This window comes from Spermophilus citellus (assembly GCF_964194105.1).
Source record: "Spermophilus citellus genome assembly, chromosome: X".
Classification (NCBI taxonomy): Eukaryota; Metazoa; Chordata; class Mammalia; order Rodentia; family Sciuridae; genus Spermophilus; species Spermophilus citellus.
In genome coordinates this window covers 146158505-146182144 of record NC_138190.1, presented here as the reverse complement: position 1 = coordinate 146182144, position 23640 = coordinate 146158505, and the positions used below count along the sequence as shown (strand labels likewise).

At 44.6% G+C, this 23640-nt stretch overlaps 1 protein-coding gene across 3 annotated transcripts in view; it reads right to left on the bottom strand.

The window, feature by feature from the left end:
• Positions 1 to 9322: 9322 nt before the first annotated feature.
• The window catches only part of ZNF185 (zinc finger protein 185 with LIM domain), a 63178-nt gene continuing 48860 nt past the window's right edge, over positions 9323 to 23640 (bottom strand). For all 3 annotated transcript variants that reach the window (XM_081277619.1, XM_081277620.1, XM_081277621.1), the window contains 6 exons: positions 20305 to 20415; positions 19076 to 19156; positions 16990 to 17061; positions 14771 to 14873; positions 12253 to 12351; positions 9323 to 11492 (listed from right to left, as the gene is read on the bottom strand). In XM_081277619.1, coding sequence (XP_081133745.1) covers positions 12253 to 12351; positions 14771 to 14873; positions 16990 to 17061; positions 19076 to 19156; positions 20305 to 20415 — 466 coding nt within the window. In that variant the 3' untranslated portion in view covers positions 9323 to 11492. The remainder of the gene's footprint in view (positions 11493 to 12252; positions 12352 to 14770; positions 14874 to 16989; positions 17062 to 19075; positions 19157 to 20304; positions 20416 to 23640) is intronic.

Genomic DNA, 23640 nt, shown 5'->3' with positions numbered 1-23640 from the left:
CTAGCCATCGTTCCTGTGCAAAGCCGTGAGGTGTGTGTCAACCCCGGGCAGAGGACCGTGCCCTCGCGGCCGGCCACCTCCAGGCCCGGGCACGTGCCGTGAGCTTGCGGGCGAGCCAAGGCTCTGCTCGCTCCTGTCCAGTGTCGTGAACTCAACCTCTGCTTTCTCGGTGTAGATCTAGGCCAGCTGCCTGCCGCTTGTTCTCGTGGAGATGTGTGTGTGTTCTTATCTGAGCAGCTCCCCCCAGGAGGCCCTGAGCCCAGTCCCCAGGAGTCGGAGACGGGAGCCGGCGGGAAGGATGGACGGCTAGGGCGTGGTGGACGCTCACCCCCTCGGTGATCAAGACCGCGGCCTCACCTCGGGCAGGAAGCACTGGACCTTAGATGGAGGGGGAGGGCCAGGGTCTGTGCTTTGACGTTCCACCCCCGTTGTTCCTTGTGACTCAGTTTCCTTGGTTTGGGGGGGGGGCTTCCCTGTTATGCTTTCCACTGTCCTGTGACCGTTCTGTGCCAGCCATAGGGCAAGGGCCACCCCACAGCAAGTCAGCCCTTCAGGGGGCTCCCGGAATGGAAGTGAGTGTTCATTGCCAGAGGCCATTGTCCTGGCAAGAGGCAGATCTGGGGTCCTCAGAAAGGGAGACTGTGGTGGGAGGGCCCCAGCGTGGAGACAGAGGAGGCTCCTCGTCTGCAGCCCCAGGAGGGGGAGGCCCGGGACCTGTGGCCTCGAGTGGTCCTGAAGAGTCCCTTTAGGTGTTGTCATCCCTTCTCTTCAATGGTTCAGTGTTTCTGTTTAATAAATTTTGTGAAATGTTGCAGCTTATTCTATCATAGTGAGGGAAATTGGGGGAGGAATGTTGGTTGGAGATGGGATAGGGTGGAGTAGGGGGGACAATGGTGGCTGGGTTAAAATGCTGGGTGCATTCAGGCAAGGTCCATGATGAGCTGTTGTGATTTCACCTGGCCAGTGGGCAACAGGATGCTGTTGGTTGTGGGTGGGCACTGTCTTTCTGGCTCCCCAGGGCACTTGGGAATAAGTGGGTTAGGCATTGAAGGGAGGCCACAAGACCACAGGATTCCCAGCAGTGCACGGGGGTGGAGGCGGTGGGAATCAGGGCATCCAGGCAGGTCAGACAGGCCACGCGTTTGCTCCCCGGGTAGCAGACAAGGTCAGGGAAGGGCCGTAGAAGGGCCCTGGCATGAGGTCAGATGTCCCCAGCAGGAGCTGTGTGCAAGACCAGGAGGGCAGGGGTGACATTTTCTAACCCACCCCACCTGCTTTTCCCTGCCTCAGGCAGCCAACAGATGGCCACTGCTAGTGTAGCCACCGAGGGACCTTTAGGGATAGTGATGTTGGGAGGTTGGTCATTGGGAAGAGGGTGGACATACCAGGGCTTCCACATTCTCATGCCATGGGGTGGGAAGACAGAGTCACATTACACACTGAGTACAAGCTGGGAGGGGGGCCATCCCTGGGTCCTGGGAGTAGTACTAAGCAATGAATTTGGATCGGCCTGGGGAGGGGTCCCTTCCTTTGCTGTGTCCTTTCAGTCTGTTGAGCCCTTGGTACCATTTATATACAAATGGAAGTATCTGAGGCTTCCTCAGTCTGTGTCTGCAGGTGTCTTCCAGCCATTTTTCAGGGATAGAACCTCTGACCACCTCCACTGTACAGATGAAGGACACAGTCTTCTAGTAGTCAAGAGCCAGGGCCAGATACTGGAGTCTGCATCTGGTGACCCAGCCACGTCAGAGCTGCAGACAGTGGAGCTGCAACGGAAGAGCCCTCAGAGACCTGGGCACACACAGAACGTGGGGGTGTCCTGGGGGTGCACATGGAATGAGTGATAGGTGGCATGTCAGTGGGTCATAATTGCAGAGTGGTTGGCACTCAGGACTTGGCCTGCATCTCAAGAGACTCTTGGGGGTGAGTCCCATCAGGACAACCTGCAGGAGAGGGGTGGTGCCTCCAGTTGAACTCTGCTCTCCCTGCCTCCTTCAGGCAATGCAGTGTGTCTCAGCAGGGCCAAGGCAACTGATCACTTTATAGGAGTTCCTCCAAACTTAATGGGGATAGGAGAAAATGAGTAGAATAAGGGGTTGATCCCAGCCAGAACACTAGGCTTCCTTGTTCTGATCTGTCCTGTATTCAGAGTTGGCCCATGTATACTTTGATCACTGAGCAGGTATAAGAACTGTGTGTATGTGTGTGGGCATGTGTGTGGTCATGTGTTAGCATGTATTTCTCAGAGTATGAATGAATGCATAAGAAATCATGTGTGTCATTAAATGGGTGTATGTCACTGATGTGTGAATGAGGACATGAGTGTCATGGAGTATGTGTTAGAGTAAGAGTTCTGATATCATGAGTCCCTGTGTGTGAGTGTATCATTGAATGTGAACGTGTATCATTTTGTGTGAATGTGTTTCACTGCATGCCATTGAACATGTGTGAGAACTTGTAAGTGTACTGTGATGTGAGTGCATCACTGACTGTTAGTGAATGGGTATGAGCAGGTATATTGGATGGTTGGTGGGTTTCACTTCCTTAAAGGACCAAATGAGGGAGTTGAGAGGGAAAGCTGCTTCCCCACCAACACTAAGCAGTGAGACCTTTGAGGGACTCCAGCCCACCAGCCCTACACAGAGGCCTCTTATCCCTTTCATCCTTATCTGGCCTTGGCACATTCCCATAGGCAGAGTGTGTTCAGATGCACATTGCTCACAAGGTGCTCTGGGTGGGCTGTGTATGATCTGCGGATACAGAGGCCCACCCAGGTGCTTACTTACATGTGTGGATCCACCCCCTTGTAATTGTACGTTTATCATGTCACAGATGAATATGAAGGACAAAGACAATCTAGAGGCCAAGCTGGGAACTCTGGTATATTCTCCCATCAGCCCTTTCCCCTGCAGTGGCCTTTCTATGCTTCTGATCTCCACCTGCTCCTGAATTTTGGATTGCCTGCTCTTGGAGCATGTGTAAATATTCATTCTCTACCAAGAGGAAGATGCTGTGGGGCAGTCACTTTCCCAGCATCCATAGCAGGGGTAACAGGATAAAGGTCACATCCTGGGCAGTCTGGCCTCCCATGGGTCCTAGGAATCAGCAGGTACAGGGCCATCCCATTCTCAGCCCACAGTGTTCTACCACAGAGAAGGATAAATTAGAATGAGATGAGTGAGCTTGTCTCTCTTCTCTTGTCCTTGGCCCATTCATGGAACACTCCACCCAGATCCCTGGCTCCTTTACTTCAGAATGGGTTATACAAGGGCCAAAGTCCAGGTACCTGGATCACTGCTTCTCTGAGCTTGGAGGTCCCCTGGGGCTAGGGAGCCCTGAGCCATGTGTCTCCAGGTTCTCCCTGGGAAGGCTGGATCTACACCTGGGTTTAAACTCTTGTCATCTGAGCTTTTTCCCATTTGAATCCTCCATCATTTGGTATACAGCTTCTCCAAAGGGCACAATCTTTCTTCAGACCCTATTCTCTCCTCTTGGAGCCTTGAATGTGTCTGCCTCCTTGGCCTGCTCTTCCTGCACACAGCAGACCTGCAAGTGCTATGGCTGCCAGCACCTCCAGCTCCCCTGCACCATGCCCCAGCTGCCTGCCTGGCTCAAATTCATGGATCAAATTCTTACAGCAGAAATCCACAGGTCCTTATATCCCTAGGTCCTCACTACAAGCCATGGTCTCCACAGCAAAGAGGGGAGAACAGGCCCCAGGCAGATCCCTTTCATGACCTGGTGATGGGGGTGGGTGGATGGATTTCTCTAGCAGCAGCTAGACTGAGTGAGCCCTAGGACCATCCCATTTCTGGATCAATGGCTCAACAGGCTGCAGGAACTTGAGGCAGGAAGGAACCCCTCCTCAGTTCCATCCAAAGTCTCACAGCTATCACTGTAACTGAGTCTTCCAAAAAAGATCCACTGTTCTATCAAGTCAGCTGCTTCAGGATTGTGGGGAACATAATACCAGTGAATTCCATGAGCATGAAAACCTGTCTCACAATTTTCACTATTAAAGGGTTCCTTGACCAGAAGCAATGTTGTGCAGAATAACATGATGATGGCTAAAGCATTATTTAAGCCCACAAATGGTAGTTTTAGCAGAAACATGGCATATATGGAGGTAAATCTCATGGTCAAGAGTTCACTTTCTGGGGTTGGGTTTGTGGCTCAGTGGTATAGCGTTCACCTAGCACATGTGAGGCACTGGGTTTGATCCTCAGCACCATGTAAAACTAAGTAAACAAAATAAAGGTATTGTGTCCATCTAGAACTAAAAATATTTTTTTAAAAAAGAGTTCAGTTTCTACTAAAGCCCACTAGTAGGCCAAAGCTTGTCTCTGAAAAGAAGGGTAGATAATGATGATGGCAAAGAGGTGCTCTAAAACCCTTAAAGGCCTGTGCCATTTCACCTATGGGGCCTGCCAAAGGCTTCAAAGTGCAGCCCTATCTGCCACTGACATTTGAAGCACCACTAGGTATGCAGGATCCTATGGACTAAGGGTAAAAGCAGCCTAAACAGCAGCCTGGATCTGTTGCAGAGTCTCCTCTTTCTTGGTTGTAGGAGGAGCCAGAAGCAACAATTCAGTCTTTGCCTTAGAAGAGCTATCTCAACATGCCACATACTATTTTGGGCCTCTGAAACTTTAACTGAGGTAGAAGGCCCCTGAATCTGTCACATTTATTTCCCACTCCATGACCTGCAAATGTCTTAACAGTAAGTCCAGGGTAGTTGCTACTTCACACTTGAGCCATCCAATTAGCATAATGTCATCAATGCAATGGCCAGTGTGATACCTCATGGAAGGGAAGGTGATTAGGATTCCTGGAACTAAATTATGACATGGGCCTGGAGAGTTCATATACCTCTAGAATATGACAGTGAGGGTATATTTCTGGCTTTGACAGATGAAAGAAAACTGCTTTGGGTGGGGCTTATTGACAGGTATAGAGAAAAAAGCATTTGCCAGATCAATAGATGCATACCAGGTACCAGGACATATGTTAATTTGCTCAAACATTGAAGCCACATCTGTTACAGCAGCTGCAACTGGAGTCACCCCTAGTTAAGCTTACAATTATCCACTGTCATTCTCTTAAGATCCATCTGTCTTTGGCACATGCCAAGTTTGAGAGTTACACAGGGGTGAGGTGGGGATCCCCACCTGTGCATCTTTCAAGTCCTGATGGTGGCACAGATCTTTGCAATCCCTATAGAAATGCTGTATTACTTTTGATTTGCTATTTTCCTAGGTGTAGGTACCTCTAACATTTGGCCTTCCATTTGGCCTTTTCCACCACAATAGCTCCCACTCCACATGAGGGAATTGATTGGGAATTCTTCCAGCTGCTAAGCATTTCTACTCCACTTATACATTCTGGAATTGAGGAAATAACCACAAGGTAGGTTCAGGACTCCCTATGAGTCAGATCTGAGTTAAAATTCTATTAATCACCTGATTTCTGTAAACCCCTACTCTGACTGGTGGGCCACAGTGACATTTTGTTTCTCTTAGAATCAGCAACAATTCATAGTCACTCTGTGAAATGTCTGATTTTTCCTTTTCCCCAAAGCACAGTTTCTCTGGTAAAAGGCTGTAGGTCACTTTGCAGAAGGCCAGGAGAAAGATTAACAATAAAAATTGTTAGCAAACTGAGGGCATTCCTCAACCAGATGTGGGATGTGGGATTTTGAGTCTATAAATTGTCTCAAATCTGAGAATCGCTTGATTGCTACAACTGTTTTTGTCATTTAAGTCAGATTTTGTTTCCTTGGTCTAGAACTTTGCTGCTTATATAGATCAAGTTAAGAATTTAATAGGTTTCCTATCTATTGCATGCCCATGAAAACCATGATCAGCCCATAAAATATGTAGGTCAGAGCAAGTCAGACCATTCTGTTTTTCCTCTTTGCTTCTGCTGTTGCATTCAGGATTGCCAGAGCTGAGTAGCTGTGATTCCCAGGGCAAGGTCTGGCCTACAGAGAAGAATGATCACAGAACTCTTCAATGATTCCAGGGCTCCCCTGGCAAATTGATTTCTAAAAGTACTGGTGTCCCACCTGGCCACTCTCTTGAGGTGGTTTTGCATGCTGCTTATAGCTTCCCTGGCAAGTGTTCCATGTTTCTTGCATCTCTAACTTTCTGGGGTCTCCACTGCAGCTTTGGCTCCACTCTCACCATGCCACACATCATTCTGTAAGGGTGTAGTTTAGTGTGTGGCCCACAGTGAGTGCTCAGGAAATATTTAAATTATTACATGGATAAATAAGAAACTTCAACTCAGATGTCCCCTCCCCAAGGACACCATCCTTAACTACAAAATCCAGGTTACCAAGCTTTTCCCTATGCTCCTTTAGCAGTTACTACTGAAACACGATTTTTTTTTGCCTTGTCTTTCTCCCCATGAAATCACCATTCTGTGAGTTAATAGTTTGTGCCTCTTTTGATCCCTCATATCCCTGTGCCCCATGCAAGACCTGACATGATGCAGAAAGAATTAAATGCCTTGGGGATGGAGATGACTGTAGAACACCATAAAAAAAGAGAGGCTGGAAGATAGCCTTCTTGTGTATAGCAAACTCATACTTAAGTTTTACATCATCTCCTTAGGAAAAGCTGGCCATTTGGCCCAGAAGAGTTTACTACATTATAGCATTTTACCCACCCTGTCTGTTTTCCTCAGAGCACTTATCACCATGGTATGTTATAACCATCACAAGGGTTTAAATTGGATCTGCAATATTGGGGGGGAATATCCATCTAGCACACTGGTAGAAAACAGATGGTCAATAAATGCTTGTTTAGAGATTAAGTGACCAAGTGATACATCAAGGTGTTGGTCCAAAAGAAAGCTCTAATGGACAGACAAGGAGTTGACTTGGCAGCAGCATGTCATACCAAACCAACACAAACTGGATGGCTTGTAAAGCAGAAGTTGGTCTGAGAAGATTCACTGAAAGAGAGCATTTATGCAGAGCACAGTGTACGGTGGGCTTTGGAGGTGATGAACCAGGTGGAGCAGGTAGAGAGAGGCAGTTGTCAAGGAGAATGCAACATACAAATAGCCTGCAAGGGCAGAGGGCAGGGTGAACAGTAATCAGGGCAGGGACCCAAGGCAGCTGCTCAAGAAGAACCCCATGAAGCACGCATTCAAAGCTAAGCACAGTGCCAGAAAACAAGTCTCCAAAAATTAAAAGGGATTGAAGTCATGCAAAATATGTACCCCAACCAGCATGTAATAAAGTTAAAAATCAGTAACAGAAAGTAAGTTTGAGAATTACTTTCTTTAATTTCTGTAACAAGTGTATTGTTTACACACTCCTAAATAAACAAAGAAGTCACAAGGGAAATTAGAAAAACTTTTCAGATCAATGAAAACATAACATGTAGCTAATGCAGTGATGAACATAACATGTAGCTAATGCAGTGATGAGGAAAAAGTTCATAGTTATGAATGCATATATTAAAAAATGATCTGAAGTAAAAAACCTAATTTTACCCCTTAAGGAACTAGAAAAAGAACAAACTATCACCTTCAAGACACTTAGGAGAGCAGAAGGAAAAAAGAAAAAGACAAGCAAACTGAATCCAAAGTAAGCAGAAGGGACAAAGTAATAAATATTTGAGCAGATATTAATGAAATAGTATAAAATGATAGAAAAACCAATGAAACAAAACAAAAGAGTAAATGTTTTCATTTGAAAGGAATAAAATCAATACCCATTTAGCAAGATCAATTAAGCAAAGTATGCCTTGGTAAAGGCACTCATGGGATGAGCCTCATTAGCAGTGTGATAAGGTCAGAACTCACTATGAAAGTTCAGAGGAATTTGAAAGTAAAGGGCCCTGGAAAGGCCCCTGGAGCAGAAGGCATTCAGAAGAAATAGAACAATGGGCAGAATGCACTTGGAGGTAGGTTTGGGATATTCCCAGTGAGAGGACACCATGCAGAGAAGCTTCTCCAGAGGAATGTGTTCTGTGGAGGAAATTTATAGTTCAAAGACATTCATAAGCAAAGAGCAGTCCTCAGAGGATTACACATGGGGATGCATGGGTAGGGGACCTTATGGGTATTGACTCAGGATGGGGGACAGGAAATGGGAGTAGGAATACAGGAGGTCAATTAACTGGGACCAACTTGCTTGGTAGGAACCTGGTCTGTTAGGTGATTTCACAATGACACTACCATGTTTTCCTTTGTGTCACACACTATCATCAACTGAAATACCTAGTTATGAGCTACCACTACAATCCTTTTCTCTTGCATTAGTAGGTCTCTTTGCCTAATTGCATCCAATGCAGCCAAAATTGGGTTGAGGGTGGGGTGAGGGACACTAATACAATGGCCCCCAGGACCTTGCTCAGTGGTGGGAAGAGTTCATTAGTGCCATGTGTTCCATCTTTGGACTTCCTGTCCCTGAGTTGGATCAAGACTTAGATGATATGTAAACTGCATTTTCTAATGATGTGAAACTTGGAAGCATGGCTGATTTCATAGGCAGAATGACAATGCAATAGGATCCTGAAAGTTTAGAACATTGGCCTTAAGGAGCAAGATGAAGCAGTCTTGCCTTTTGGTACACAGCTGGAGTAATGAGATCCAGTGTGTGTTGGGGGGAAGCTTTGAAGAGTGCCTTTGAGAAATGTATATTCAGAATCAATGTCAAGAAGAGCTGAAGGAACCAGGAGTGTTTAAATGGAAGGAGTTGACTGACAGACCCTGAGAAGTATCTTCATCTATTTTAGGGGCTGGCATTTAGGAAAGGAATTATAGACCACCACTGGGTGACCAATTAAAGGGAAATACAATTTATCTCAATTGAAGTGCATTTTCTAAAACTGAGGCTGTCCATAGACAGTATGGGCTTGGAGAGGAAGGAGTTCTTGATCATTGAAAATGTGTAAAAATAAAAGGGGGGTCACCTGTCTGTGAAGGATATAAAGGGAAGGATGTATCCAAAAGAATATGATTTTCTATATTAAGATTTGCTGATGGGCTGGGGCTGTAGCTCAGTGGCAAAGTATCTGCCTAGCATGTGTTAGGCACTGGGTTCGATTTTTACCATCACATATAAATAAATAAATAAATAATAAAGGCATGCTGTCCATCTGCAATTATAAAAGAAAAATTTAAAAAGGTTTGCTGAACCTAGAACTCTATATTTCCTCTGCCTATATAGTTTCTGGATCTTGCTCTAAGTACTTACTTAGTTGCTTTTGTAGAGGAAGTCTTCAGGTAAATCACACAGCCAAGTACACCAAGTTACTAAACTCAAAAAAAGGAAATCTTAACACCGACATGTACATTTTAACATTTATTATAATTGTGTACACTATTGTGGATTAAGCATGCACAACTAGAAAAACTAAGAAATTTTATAAAAGCAACAATGTAATACAACCATTTCTCTTCCTTAAGTCTGAAGATTTCTGTGTCTTTTAAGACATTTCTGAAAGAGGCTGCTTTGGATCAAGGTCAATACTGACATTACAAGCTGTCTTTCAATATCTTGCAGGTTGGTTCTAAAACTACCTTAAAGGAAGAATATATCTTTAGGGTGGGGAAACCAGCCTATCCTGGGCTTCTTTACCTTGTATTATGTCTGGGAGGCCTGTACTGAGACTCTGTAATGGCACCTCTCACCAAAGGAGTGACTTCTTTCTCAATCATGGTGTTAGTGCTTACCATGTACTAAGTCCCATGTTGGAGCTAGACTTCAAGAAGACTAGTTAATATTTAGTTTTGGTACATGGCATATGGAACTATTCTTCTCCTTCAGAGTAAATACAACTCACATCTATCAAATAAATGGAATGTTCGCCTCTGATCATCTGACAGAAATAACAAATCTACAAGCCAACATGTACAGGGCTCACAAACTAAAGAAAGATGGAGGCTCATTTTATAATTCAATCAAGAGGCCTTCAATTTTTATCCAAAAATTCTAAGGTGGTTTTACCTCTTGAGGAGTTTACAAATTAGTGCTGGGCCCAAAGTTTGCAGGTGACAAGTAACCTAGGCTAACCTAAGACTGTCAGCTAACTGCATGAACAGGCCTGTATCTTTCTCTATTTTCCCAGACAATGAGTTCCCATGATCTGAGAACCTGGGCCCCAGTAGTTGCTGCTGGCTTGAGTCTGGACTGGAAAACAGGAAGGCATTAAAGAGTGTGTTCTCAGAGTAGCTGGCTGATTGGAGCTTTCCCTGGGTTGATGAGGTTCTCTATGGAAACTCTGTGAGTCAAATTTACCCCTGGTTAAAAGCACCTTGCTTTGGGGGAGAGGGAAGAAGGGCAATTTGGCCCTTATGGTGCTTCAGTGGGGGTCCAGGATACCCACAGGACTGAGATTTCACATCCTGCCCCTTTGTAAGAGTATGCCTTGGTGGAGGCCAAAGGGGTAGTGTTACATGGCAGGATTCAGATATCTTCTTCACAGTGGTGAGCACATTCTAAGCACTAAATCAATTTTTTGTTACTGCTCCTGGAGAGAGCATGGGCTATGGAGAGGGACAGTAGTAGTGCTGCACAGTGTTCTTCAGAAGGCAATGACCACCTGTCTGAGTCTCACTATCCTCATTTGTAAAATGGAGACAAGAATATTCTCTTCTCAGGATTATTACAGCAATTAATGCCATTGCTTTGTAAAGATGCACGGTATGGAGGGAGGCTTCAAAGATGTTAGCTACTTTTCTCTCCTCTTAATCTTACTTTGATCTATGTACCTTGAAAGCCAATTGAGAGGATTTCTGTGTAAGGCCCAGGGAGCAGGAATTAAGGGCAAATACACTAATCAATTATCAAAATTCAAACATACATAGACATCCCTTGGTCAGTAGCCTCCTAAAATCATATCCTATTGAATTTGATCCTAACTTACCAATATGCGCCCACACACCTTTAGGGAAAAAGTCCAATATAGTAAAAGGTGGATGGGAAGAGGGAATTAAAATCTCCTATATAACTCAATCAAAAACAACTAACTACTTCAAAGAATGTATGGAAACTTTAAAACATATATATGGCAAATAGACAAGGTAAACATTAGCCTATGCCAACCCCTAGCATTCAATGCCTGCAATTTACCCACGAGGGATCGTCAACAGTCTTTAACTTGGCCCCTCAGAAGCCTCAAGGGAGTCACCACAAACTGAACTCCATGCTTCTTCCCATGCCTAACACACTAGGCTACCTATACTCATCAGAAAGCCAGTCTGTCTTAGGAATGCTAAGATGGAATTCGTTTCAAGTCTTTGATGGAGCCTGAAATGAGATTATGTATGTAAAGTGCCTCCTAAACTATAAAAAGCTACACACACAAGTAATTATCATAGCATCAGTAAGATACAATACTGGATGTAAGCAAGTTCAACCTAAGAAGGGAAGAAGTATGAGGAAATCATAGGGAGGAAGTGAAGGGAGAGGATCCAAGAACTGGGGACAGCCAAACTTGTCCGGGAGTCATCAGCTTCTGAGCATCTTGGGGAAGCTAAAAGAAAATATGAGTAGCCATAAAACTGGAAATATATGTTCAATCCAACAATCACTCAGAGGCCCTTGATGTGTGTCACTGTTCTAGTGATCAGGAACTAGAGTCCAATTAAAATGTGTCACCTGTTGAGAAGATAACCTGCATGTAGCTAGGGGAAAGTCTGGTTTGCATCCATTCTGATTGCCTTCAAGGGAAATATTATGTTCCATGCTCAGACACTGGGGGCAATTCCACTGTCTGTTAACTTAGAAGCTTGTTTTACTGACTACCTTGGCTACTGAGTCCTGATCTGAAGCTAATCAATGGTAGAAGGGGTCCAAAGCAACTGGCAGAGCTCAGGCCCAGAATCTGAAGACCTGGGGTTAGGTCCTGATACTACCATAAGCCAACTAGGTGTTTCCTCCATACCCCTTCCCTTTCAAAGTTTTTATTTCCTGGCTACAAATTGATGCTAATAGAGTCCCAGTAGCATTCCAGGACAGCTAGAGGGCTCAGCTGGGGTGTTTTATGTAAGGTGCTTCTAGAGAGGAAGAGACTGTGACTCTGACAATTTGGACGAGTCCTCAGGGAGGGACTTTGTTCATGTCAATTAAGACTTCAAAGTATCATAAGACATAGGAACACAAAGACTCAGCCTCATGAACAAAAAGCTGGAGGGATAGCAGGGTCCTGGGCTAAAACCCAGGGAGAGATCAGGGAAGATTTCTTCCCCCAGTGAATCTCTTGGCTGCTTGTCCCTTGAAATGCCAACACCCACCTAGAAGAGCTTCTCATAACATTTCCCACAGTGGATGGTGTCTCGGTGAATGAAGATCTGATCCAGGAGATCACCCATTGGTTTACTGCAAATTCCACACTGAAAGAGAAAGCAAGGTGGAGATCAACACACAAAGTGAAGCAACATGAATGAGTGGAAGGGGAGGGGGTGCCTGAGCAAGGCAGGAGGCAGATGCTGTGAGCCAATGCTACATCCTGGATTTCCAAGCAGACAACCAAAAAAATGGCAAAAAACAGAAGCAAAACTCAGACTCAAATCAAAAAACACACAAAAACTAGCTGGCAGGATGATGACAAAGTGGTTAGGAGCCCAGGTTTCAGAATTCAGCCTGCATTTAAAACCCTGACTGTACAAATTATTAGCTGGGTGAACTTGGGCAAGTTACTGAAATTCTCCCAGGTTCCATTATTCCATTTCCTCATCTATAAATGAGCAAGATATACTCTTCAAGCTCATGAAGAACATTCAGAGGCATAGGCCACATAGAGCACACAGCCTGGGGTCAGGAATAAGCAAAGTGTTCAGTAAGTGCCAGCAGTCACTGCTTTTGTAAGAGAGGCTGGAAACATTAAGGGTGAAATTGAAGGTCCAGAGGAAGGTGATATAAGAGTCCTACAAAATGGAAGGATCTTTTAGCAGTCCAGCCCCTAACTTCATGACTCACAAACCTGCCTCCCCAGGCATGCCAGTGGTAAACCTTCCTGGCACTGGTTGTTGAGGCAGTATGGCCTGTAGACAGTCTCAAACAAGAAGAGCCAAAGAATCCACACATGTCTTGGTCTCCAGCCCTTTCTAGGTCCCCAGATTGAGCTTTCTGGTTTCAACCTTTCCGAAGGTGCTGGGAAGGGCAAAGAACAATTTCGCGGCTATTCCAACTCCCTTTGTTCATTCTTGTCAAGCACCCTTCTGATGATAATCTAGCTACTTCTACTTTTAAATTAATTTGAAAATCCTTCTGTCAATTTTAATTCTCACTGTAAATCAATTAGCCCTCTACTGCATATATTATGTTTCTATAATTTTAGTTTTTGTGAACAAGGACTTGAACCTGAACTTAACTGACTGATAGTACCTATCTATTTAGTTGATCACCTCTGGATACACAGAAAACTTATTATAAATGCTTCATGCTGTGGAAAATGGGGGATCCTGAAGAACTGCTATGATGCTGCAGGCCATGAGTGTCCTATCTTTCTGAAATAGTGCCTCTTTAAAATTAAAACAACTTTTGACAAGTTCTTTTCTGCATTCCAAATTTCCTTATGCTGACAATGAAAACTGAAAATCTACTCCTTAGCCTGGTGGCACCAAGGAAGATGAGAGTGATGTGTTCTCTCACTAGCAGGGCCATGCTAAATCTATAAATGTATATGATCTGCCTTTTGTTTCTATAAAGTATAACCACTCCTACAGAACCGGCAGAGAAGCAATTCTATCTGCTTCTTCCCAATTTAATCAAATTGCACAAAAATTCACTGAAGAAACAGTTTATATGAATGACCCTGAGCAATGTGGTGGTTTTGGGGAGGGGGGGCAGAAGAATGCAGCTGGGATGCCACTGGCTCTGATATCACAATCTGAGTTTGGGATCCTTGGGTTCTAAATAGCTCTGTGACCTCTCTAACCTCGTGTTCACTGCCCATGTGGTGACTCAAGCATTCAGCTTGCCCTCCAGGCATCCCCCAACCATCTCAGGCCCCACTGTTCTTCCACAGCTCCAACTTCCACACACCTTATGTGAACCCAACTAGGCCAGTTTAAAATCCCTGCTCAGCACTCAGTCTCATTCTTGCTTCATCAGCCTCACCTGGTGAAATCTCTACCCTGTCCATGCAAGACCCTTGCTGGGGAAACCCACATGCCTTGCTGACTGTTCTAGGTAGGAGTTCATGAGCATTCACTGCAAGTGGGCACCGCCTGGCCTCCATTTCTCTCTGGTCCATCTACCTTCCCACTCTCTGAGGTGATATTTCTTCCCTTCTCTTCTTTCCTTAACCTCCAGCACTACCTGCCTTCTCTCACTCAGAGATATGAACATGCTTTGCATCAACTGAGAAAATAGGAAACAACTGCTAAATAAAATTTGTTCCTCCACCACTCAATCAGGGAACCTCTCTGCACATGACCCACATAGTCAGCCTTTGCTAACCATGCTGTGTCAAACAGGTACCCATCCTTCTCTCCTACATGAGGATGTCCTACTCCTGCACCATCAGTGTTTGCTCTACACTGGATCATGCCTATCAGCATCAACACATGCTATGGTCTTCCTCCACTGCCTGACTGCTCTCCCAAGCAAGTCCTCCAGATCTCTTCATTTCCACATGTTCCATTATCTCTTGAGCCCACTACAGTCAGGCTTTTCTCCCCAGCCCTGCAAAGTCTCTGAGATTGTGCACAAATGTACACAGGAATCAAGACTTCTTCACATTCTCTGAACCCATGAGACTCCAGTGCTCTGTAGGATGTTCTCAGCAGCACCACCTGTTTTTCTTACCTTAAAGCAATATTCATGGCAGCAGATGCCAAGATGTTCTAGGGTGATCTTTGGACAGTCTTGGATCTCTCGGCTGCAGTAAGTACAGATACCTCCAGTTGTTCTATGAGAAGAAAAACAAAAACCCAGTTTCCACACTGGCATACAGACTTTTGATGTGATACAGCCAGGCCTCAGTTTGCTGTCAGGATTCCCAGCCTGACATCTTTTTCTGGGAGCAGAGATACAAGCTAGACCAGTTATCGGCTGTTGTAGGCTCTTGCACTACTCCCCCAAACGAGTCCTGATGTCCCTTCTCTTTATGCCTGGGACCACTGAGCCTTGGTCCCCAGCCCCAATATTCTTAGACCCACACTTACCTTAAGTCTGCCTGTGGTGACTACTTGGAGCTTATGCTCAAGTTCTAGGTACTGATTTCTGGGTCAATTATCTCCCACATCCCAGGATCTTTGCTTTGTTCTCAAGAGTCACCTCTGCCTCTTCTCCTTAGACAGGACCTATGAGGGTGCCTGTTTGTTCTCCTCCTATATGCTGAAATTAGGAGTACCTACTTCCAGAGATTTAGGCCTGCTTCTGACAGGGGCTGGGGTAGTGCTAGCAATCTGGGGCCATTTTAATTCCTTTCCAAGGCCTAGTATTACCATAAGCTGGCTCAGAGTCTACTCTCTGGATGGAAGCATTTCTACAGACTGTTGCCCTCATTGCACCCTGTTCCTTTGTATATTATTGCCACTTTCAGCTTGTGTTTTTTATCTGTGCATGTGTGTCTGTGTATGTGTGCATGTATGAAGTGTGCAAATGACTAGGGTGATCTCCTTGGAGAATTCCCTTTCTCCCTCTAAGCCCAGCAATTAAACAGTAATGTTTGACTCTAGATTTAGGAGACGTGTAGTGGAAAGGGGGACCCCCAGGATATCTGGTCTGCCATACTGTTAAAGTGGATGCCTCATTTCATTTGTTCCTGTGGAACTGGCTAATTCTCAGGTTTCTAACCAACCTGCTTCATGTAGTCTACTTATGATTTGAGTGTGTCATATGATGGAAGCTTAGTCCTCAGTGTGGCAATGTGGCAGTGATGGATGGTACCTTTCAGGATTTGGGGAATAGTGGGAGGATTGTGGCAGGACACTACCCTCAAAAGAGATTAATGTAGTTCTTGCAGGATCAGATTAGTTCCCATGAGAATGGGTTATTATAAGGAAACATGGCACTTCCCCTGGATCCCTTTTCTGAGCATGCCACTTGCCACTCTTACACATGTTCCTGCCTTTATGATGTCTCACCTCCCATAAGATCCCTTACCACTGCCAAACAGATGTTACTGCCATACCCCCGAACCTCCTAAACTGTAACCTAAGTGAACCTCTTTTATTTATAAAATAACAATAACCTCTGGTATTTTGTTATAGTAACATATAATGGACTAGGACACTGGCCTTCTGTACTAAGACTTTATCTGGTGATGTGATTTATGTGGTTATCTGGGATTCAGATAATAAATGAGAATAATAAATAATAAATGCTTAATAAATGAGAAGGGATGTGTCAGAGTACAAACATCTCTAACCTGGGCTTTAGTCCTGGCTCTGTCCCTAACTCCCTATGTGAATTAAGGGTATGTTACATATCCTACCAGACCAATTTCCTTCACTGTAACCTGAATAGATTCAATCTCAAAGACTCTTTAACACTCTATTCCAATAATTTAAAAATAGAACTTGTCATTAACATTATCTTGTGACTCTGCTGACATCTAATGATGACTTTTGAAACTGCTGGATGAAGTGCCCTTCATTCAATTCAATGATTCCACACCACTTTGCATTTTTAGTTCTGTCTGTTTTCTGCCTTGTTAATAATAGCAGCCCATTTTTTAAAAATCCCCCTCATCATTCTTTTGTAGTTATTCTTTTCTTTTGACTTCTGGTTAGAGGTACTAGTTAATTAGGTTCTACTCTAAGGAATCACTACTGCTGACATGAGCACCTTGTGCTCTCAGACACCACTTCCTTTTCCAGTAACCTTTTTTGTCTACCCTTTGCTCTTACTTGGGTTCAAAGGCTTTAGTTGTCTCTAGTGTGGCATCCTGATAAGGGAGGTACCACCCTCCAGTGTCCTGCACTATTGTGACAATCCTGTAAATATGTTGGAAGCTGCAAATCACCAGATAAAACCAAACACATATGGTATGGAGCTCCCTAGTATGAAAGCAGACATACCTCTCAGAGTGTGATGTGTTGTCATATAGAAGTTTCTTCTCCATGTCAAATGACTTCTCGATGTTGCTGACACTGCAGAGTATGATGGAGAAAAGGAAGAAAGAAGATGGAAGCCAGATCACTACCATCATGATGCATAATAGACAGTTTTCCAATTAACTTTCTGGCCACAAGCCAGATGTGACTACATTGACAACCATCACCTCTGATCCTAAATGGTACTTGATACTATAGGGGCTGGTACCAAGGAGGCATAATTCTCTTTGATAAGAGTTCTTTCATGGGGCACAAAGAACCCCCCTTGTGGCAAGGGAGATGACAAGGGTGCGGTGGTTGTAATTCTGGAGGCTGTGTATACCATGAGGAATTTCAGGTCCACTGACCAACAGAAACAGAACTTTTCTCCCCATATATATGTCTGCATTACAATGTGATAGTCACCAGAAGCCTACTCACAACAGAAATCAGACACTGGGGATGGAAAAAAAATGAAGGAAAGATTTAATATAATACTTGTCCTTGGGTTATCCGGTGGGAGTAGGGGTAAAATGGGGTTTTTAAAATTTTGTATTCTCATTTTCAATAATATTGCAATTTATATAAAAACTGATGGTTAAAAAGTATTGCCAGGGAAGGACGACTAAATAGGTACAAGCCTTGAGATAATCCTTAATGAAGCTGCCATTCCCTTAGGAGTCAACTGGTGGCCCTATGAGGTATTTAGGAAAAAGCTGCTCAGAGGCTAGGCAGAGTGCCTAAGGTCATACTCAGAATAAAGGGTTAGCTAGATTTTCAATCTAAGTTCTCATTTCTCACTGCCCATTAAAGAAAAGTCTATAGGTTTGTTCATAAGACAATATTTTGACTAATGGTTAAAGTCAATTTTAAAATATATTTAGTTGTCAGAGTCTGAGAATTAAATTTAACAGACTGGCGGGACAAGTAGAACAAAAAGCAGAAGCTGGACATAGTTCAGTCAAGTGACTCTCAGAGAAGCAAATACCAGATGGCAAAGACAGCTTTCCCATTGCTGTTCTGGAGGCTTCATGAACATTATTCCTAATCTCAAAACCTCCCTGTTATAAACAAGGTTATAGAGACAGAAAATAGATGTGTGAGTGGTAGGGATGGAGGGGGGCTGCTAATATGCTTCTGGTTTCTTTCTGGGGTGATGAAAATGTTCTAACATTGGTTAGTGGTAATGGCTACATGTTTCTATGAGTATACCAAAGTTCACTGGATTTATAAACTTTAAAAGGAGTAAATTATTACTAAATAAAGCTATCAAAAACTAAGTAATTACAATTTCTAAGGAATTATAAATGAGTGAACTGAGGCTCAGAGATTGAGCATCTTGCTAAAAATGAGCCAACCAATGCGGACTGAGCTAGAGCTGTGCTCATCAATTCACAGCCCTGGTGAAAGCCAGTCTGCAAGCCCAGAGGCCCAATCCTGTCCTCACCCCTGCAGTGAGATGATATGTCATAAAAAAAATAAAATAAAAACACCATTTCCTAAAGGTACCCCTTGTCAGTGTGGGCAGGTAGGTGGTACCTAGATGACACAGAATTATCCTTTCCTTCCATATGGTGTCAGAGAGCAAGCACATAAAAATATATCAGTGAAAAGTTATAGATATATCAGGAACGCTAGTTGTTGTGTGTTCAAATGAGGCATCCTGGCATGAAAGGGCATGGAAGCCAAAGAAAGAAGCCCTGTGATCTGGTACAGAATGGAATGAACTAGGTGGTCCCCAGGGACACCATCAGCTCTGTAAAAAGGGATATACTTGGGGTTTCACAAAAGAAAGCAACAAGGACAGGTAGAAAGGGATGGCACTGGAAATGAGGTACAGGATAAATTAAGTGTAATAGGAAAACTCAAAAATCACCTTTTCAGGTAGAACACCTGAAAATGTATAAATCACATCTCAAGATAATTGCACTAGTCACCCATTCAACATGTGATTACACAGAAGCTACTCTGGCCCAAGCCCTTGATGAGATACTGGGGAAGGGGGAAATACAGGAGAGGAGGAAATATAGGAAAAGCCCATGACAAGGAAGGATCTGAGGCTTGCTCTTACCTGTCATAAGATGAAGATGCTGGCTTCCCAGAAGACACTTCACTAGCATTCATGTACTCCTTCACGAAAAGAATCCCTCTGCTGCACAAGGAGCAGAGTAGAACAGAAAGAGGTATACCAAAAGATTCCAGAGGACTGAGCCTGGCCCACGGTGGAGGTCAGTCCAGCCAGGCTGCAGAAGCTCATGGAAAGGTCTAGCAATAGAGGTGCTGGTAGGCTCCCCGCCCAATACACCAGACTCCCAAGGCAGCAGCAGATGGACCTGCTAGGCTGCTGACACTATTGTGGACTGGGGCTAAAAAGTCTCATCTCACCTTGTGTTTGGACCAAGAGCTCTAGAATGAGGCTCCCTACAAGCAACAGTGACATGACCTTCTTTGTTCAGATCTCAAGACCCCACCCTTTCCCCAGACTTCTGCACTTTAGTCCAACAGGTTTTCAATCCCTTTTCTGGGGCTGTGCTTTCTAACCTCTCTGCCCATATCCAGGACATCCTCCAAGACTTAAATGCAGAGTGCCAGTCCTTTTCAGCCAGTGCCCTTCCTGGAAGCACTCAGCTAGTACAAAATCTCCATGTCAAATCTCACCTTTCCCTTCTCACTTGTGGAGTTTCAGATGCCAAAGAAGTCATCTTATTCGGGAAGGTTTCCGGCAGCATTGGAAACAAGTTATGCTTCATGCTGGGCTCAGCATTGCCCCAAATTTGGCCCTCATTTCCATCCTGCACATTTCAGCTTGCTGACCTGATATCAGCAGAGAACCCTTTGGTCCCCACTCAACACATATGTAACTCTCTCAATAAGCTCCCTGCAATGTCATCTATTCCTGCAGGCTAAGAGGCAGCCAGAAATGCAGGTAAGGTAGAGGGCACATGAGAGAAACAGACATAGGCCTGGCATTCACAGGCCTTCATTGACCACCTCACGCCAATTGCACAGGCATGTTATCAAGGTCCTCTGGAAAGAGCCTTTCTGCTGGCTGTATCCACTAATCCCTGGGAAGTACCATCTCAGCTTCTTACTGGGTTAGGGAGAAGAAGGTGTGGGTGTGCTATAACTGTGTCCAGGCTACCAGTAGGAGTTTATATAGTGGCGAGTGCTGGGAGTTGTGGGAGTCATTTCAGGGGAAGCAACACTGAAAAAAAGCTGGGTGTTTTACCTCTAAAGAAGAAATAGGGAACCCCCTGTGTTCAGAAAGCATCTCCTAGGTTGCTAGGTATCCCTTCTTACGTGGTTGAGCTGGAGTCCAATTCAACTGGGGGAGCTGGAATATAAACATGAGGTTGCTCAGAAGCACCAGTGACAGTAACAGTGACCATGCAGTTTGAAGGACTTCTCACCCTGAAATAGATGGAGGAAGGGGAGAGCATATCAACACAGAGACATGACATTTTCTTGAGCTAAATGTGGTCTAATCTCAAACTCCCACTTCAATAAGTTTTAATGAATGCTGGTGGTTTTGAAACAATACCTGCAAATCACTCATATTCTGCATTTTTGTTTTGTTTTGTTTTTGTTTTTTGGGATTGAACCCAGGGGCACTTTACCACTGAGTTAATCTCCACCCCTTTTTTTGGTTTTTATTTTGAGCCAGGGCCTCATAAAACTGGTCAGGGCCTTGCTAAGTTGCTGAAGCTGGCTTTGAACTTGTGATCCTCCTGTCTCAGCCTCCCGAATGGCTGGGATTACAGGTGTGCACCAGCATGCCTGACTCATCATTTGCTTCTGAAGGCTTCAGAGAGATCAATGAATAGAACTTCTCATTTTGCATATGACAAACCCTAGGCAAAGTGAGTGGATGTGGGAGGCCAACCTTATGGGTGACTGAGTTACACTCCCCAGCTGGGTGCTGAGGCGCTCAGTCACAGAAATGGGTGTGTCTTGCTACAGCCCCATGGGTGAAGCTATGCTCACCTGTTCCTTTGTAATATAACCCCTTGCCCTGTTTAGGATAGAATCTTCCATGGAAGTGCCTTGTGTGTGTCCCCTCCTCTTACTGTGCCCTTGGGTGTGGCCTACCCAGGTGTCAGTCAATCTGCTGAGAGTGGCCATCATGAAGATAGACTCAGCCCCTGAAACCTGACCCCTTGCCTCATTTGAATAGCTTCTCCTCAATAAAAGGGGTCAGCACGTGCTCTCGCTCTCTCTCTTTCTGCGGACCCTTAAGGTCAGAGGAGCCGTCACAGCAACCCCAAAGAAAAAGGTATTTGTGTCTCTTGTGTGGTTATTTCGTGCAGTCCACTTAGCCCAGTTTAACTAGAGTGACCCCTGAGCCTTTTAGTCGTAAGAACAGAAACCCGGCAAGTGGAGAAATGGCCCAGGTCACATCGTGAGTCAGTGGCAAGACCCTGATCTTCCAATATCCACTTTGAATTCCTAACTACTACCAAGGGCTTTGACCTATGTGATTCACTCATGCATCTGCCAGGAATGCAACAATCAGGAGGAAGCATAAGAGGAAGACAAAACCCAGCCCAAAGGCTAAGCCCAGCTCACCTCCTTACTGGAGGAGATACTCCATTTTCTAGCATCAGCTTCTCTTCCCCTATCCTGCAGAGGACTCTCAGGAGTACATGAAATCAAGGGGCAGAAAGCCAAATGGATAGATGTTGATGAGTAAGAAAGTCAGGTGCACCTCATTTTACCATTAGCAGAGACAGGAAACTGACAGATCTGATGGCTTTTTGAACTTTCACACCTTGGCCGCAACACCAGCCTTGTTCGGGAATTTCACCCCCAAGGCAGCTCACAAGGCCCTTCTTTGGAAAGGCCCCTATTGGCTCTCACTCTGTTTACCCCCATGGCACAAGTCCCATACCCAAAGTCAGCACAAATGCCCACTGCAATTCAAGACATTCTGTTAGGCACCACCAGTGATTACCTATTTTTTTCTTCCAGCTCATCCTGTAGCAGCCTCTGGCCACGGTGTGTACACGATACTCACTGTCCTGGCCTGATTTGAGCTTCACTGCAACATACTGCCAATCACACTGTGTATGGATATGGCTGCAACCACCTGGCCCACAATCTGGGGTACAACACCCTTGCCAGAGAATCCAGGGCCTGAGATCTCAACTAGTATAACAGGGGGTAGGAATTAGAACAATCATGACGTATCACCTACCTAGCTTTTTGTCTTACACTATCAAAATGTCACGTGCAACTGAAGCTCCAGATGTAGTTTCCTAGGTGTACCAAACTTATCATGGCTTTATAGATAACAAGTGAAGGCCTACTCTCCCACCATGAATAGTGTGAGACACCCCATCTCAATGCACCCAACCACACTGCACCTATTCCTACATCACCCTGTGATGCAGGAATGCACCACAGAGACTAGATGAAGTGCACTGGATGTAAAAAGGAGTTCTGATGGGAACCTGGAAAGAGATGAGGAATAAAATGCAGAGCTAAAGAAAAATGAATTGCTTACAAGGGTAAATAAGATCCTCCACTGACTAAACAATTAGCAAGTTTCTGGTATGCTGTGATCCATGTCTGGGGAATAGCTGAGGGGATAGCAGAACTGAACGGGCAAGGCCAAAAAAAAAAAAAAGAAAAAAAAACACCTCCATTTGGAGTCCTCTAGAACTACACTGTTAGCAGCATGGGCCCTCCAGTGCTCCTAGAAAACATCCCACGTCCCCCCACCAACAGCCTCTTCTCCCTAGCCTACAAGACCCCACAAAGCCCAGCTCCTGCCCCTGCTAACCTAACTTCCTACCAACTTTCAGGCCTTCTTCCCTGTCTTCTCTGTCCATGTTGCTTTCTCCCAAGATCTTTGAAAAGTAAACTCCTTCAGGTCTTAGTTGAATTATTCCCACAACAGAAAATCCTTGTCTGACCATCGTGGATATGATGTATTTTGCTTGCACCCCTCCCTGTGACTGTACTGGATTTTTTCTTTTCTGGGATTATCATGAATAGATAGGTGGTATGAATATCATGGTAATTAAGAGTGTAGTCTCTGGTCTCTGTTGGGTTCTAATTCCTGTTGGACCACTTCCTAGAACTGAGATGGGTCAGAGCAAGGAGTAGTTCAAAATCAGGTAAGGGGACAGGAAATGCATAAGACATGCTTAAGACACAATACATAAGAAATGAGTAATCTTGAAAATAAGGTAAGTCTTGCCTTGGATCAGAAACCTCTACTACATATAATGATGGATCTGGAGTCAATGGTGGGTTCCTAGGAATGATGAATGTGAGGGACAGAAAATTCTATCACAGAGATGAAGATAAAGATTACCTGGCAGGAATGGGAAGAATGTCATCAAATCATGACATTCTCTCTTGCTCTCTGTCTTGCTAATCTTGATCTGACAGCTGTGAAGCCCTTTCTGAGACCACACTTGTCTGATCCAATAACTTCTAATTTCCTTGTATTTTTATAAATGAAAATAGACAGAATGTGTGCTTAAACACTGATCCATATCCTGTGTCCTTTATATATTTCATTTAGAGACAGGGTCTTCCTAGGTGGCTTAGGGCCTTGCAAAGTTAGTAAGGCTGGCTTTGAACTTCTAATGCTCCTTCCTCAGCATCCTAAGCTGCTGGGATTATAGG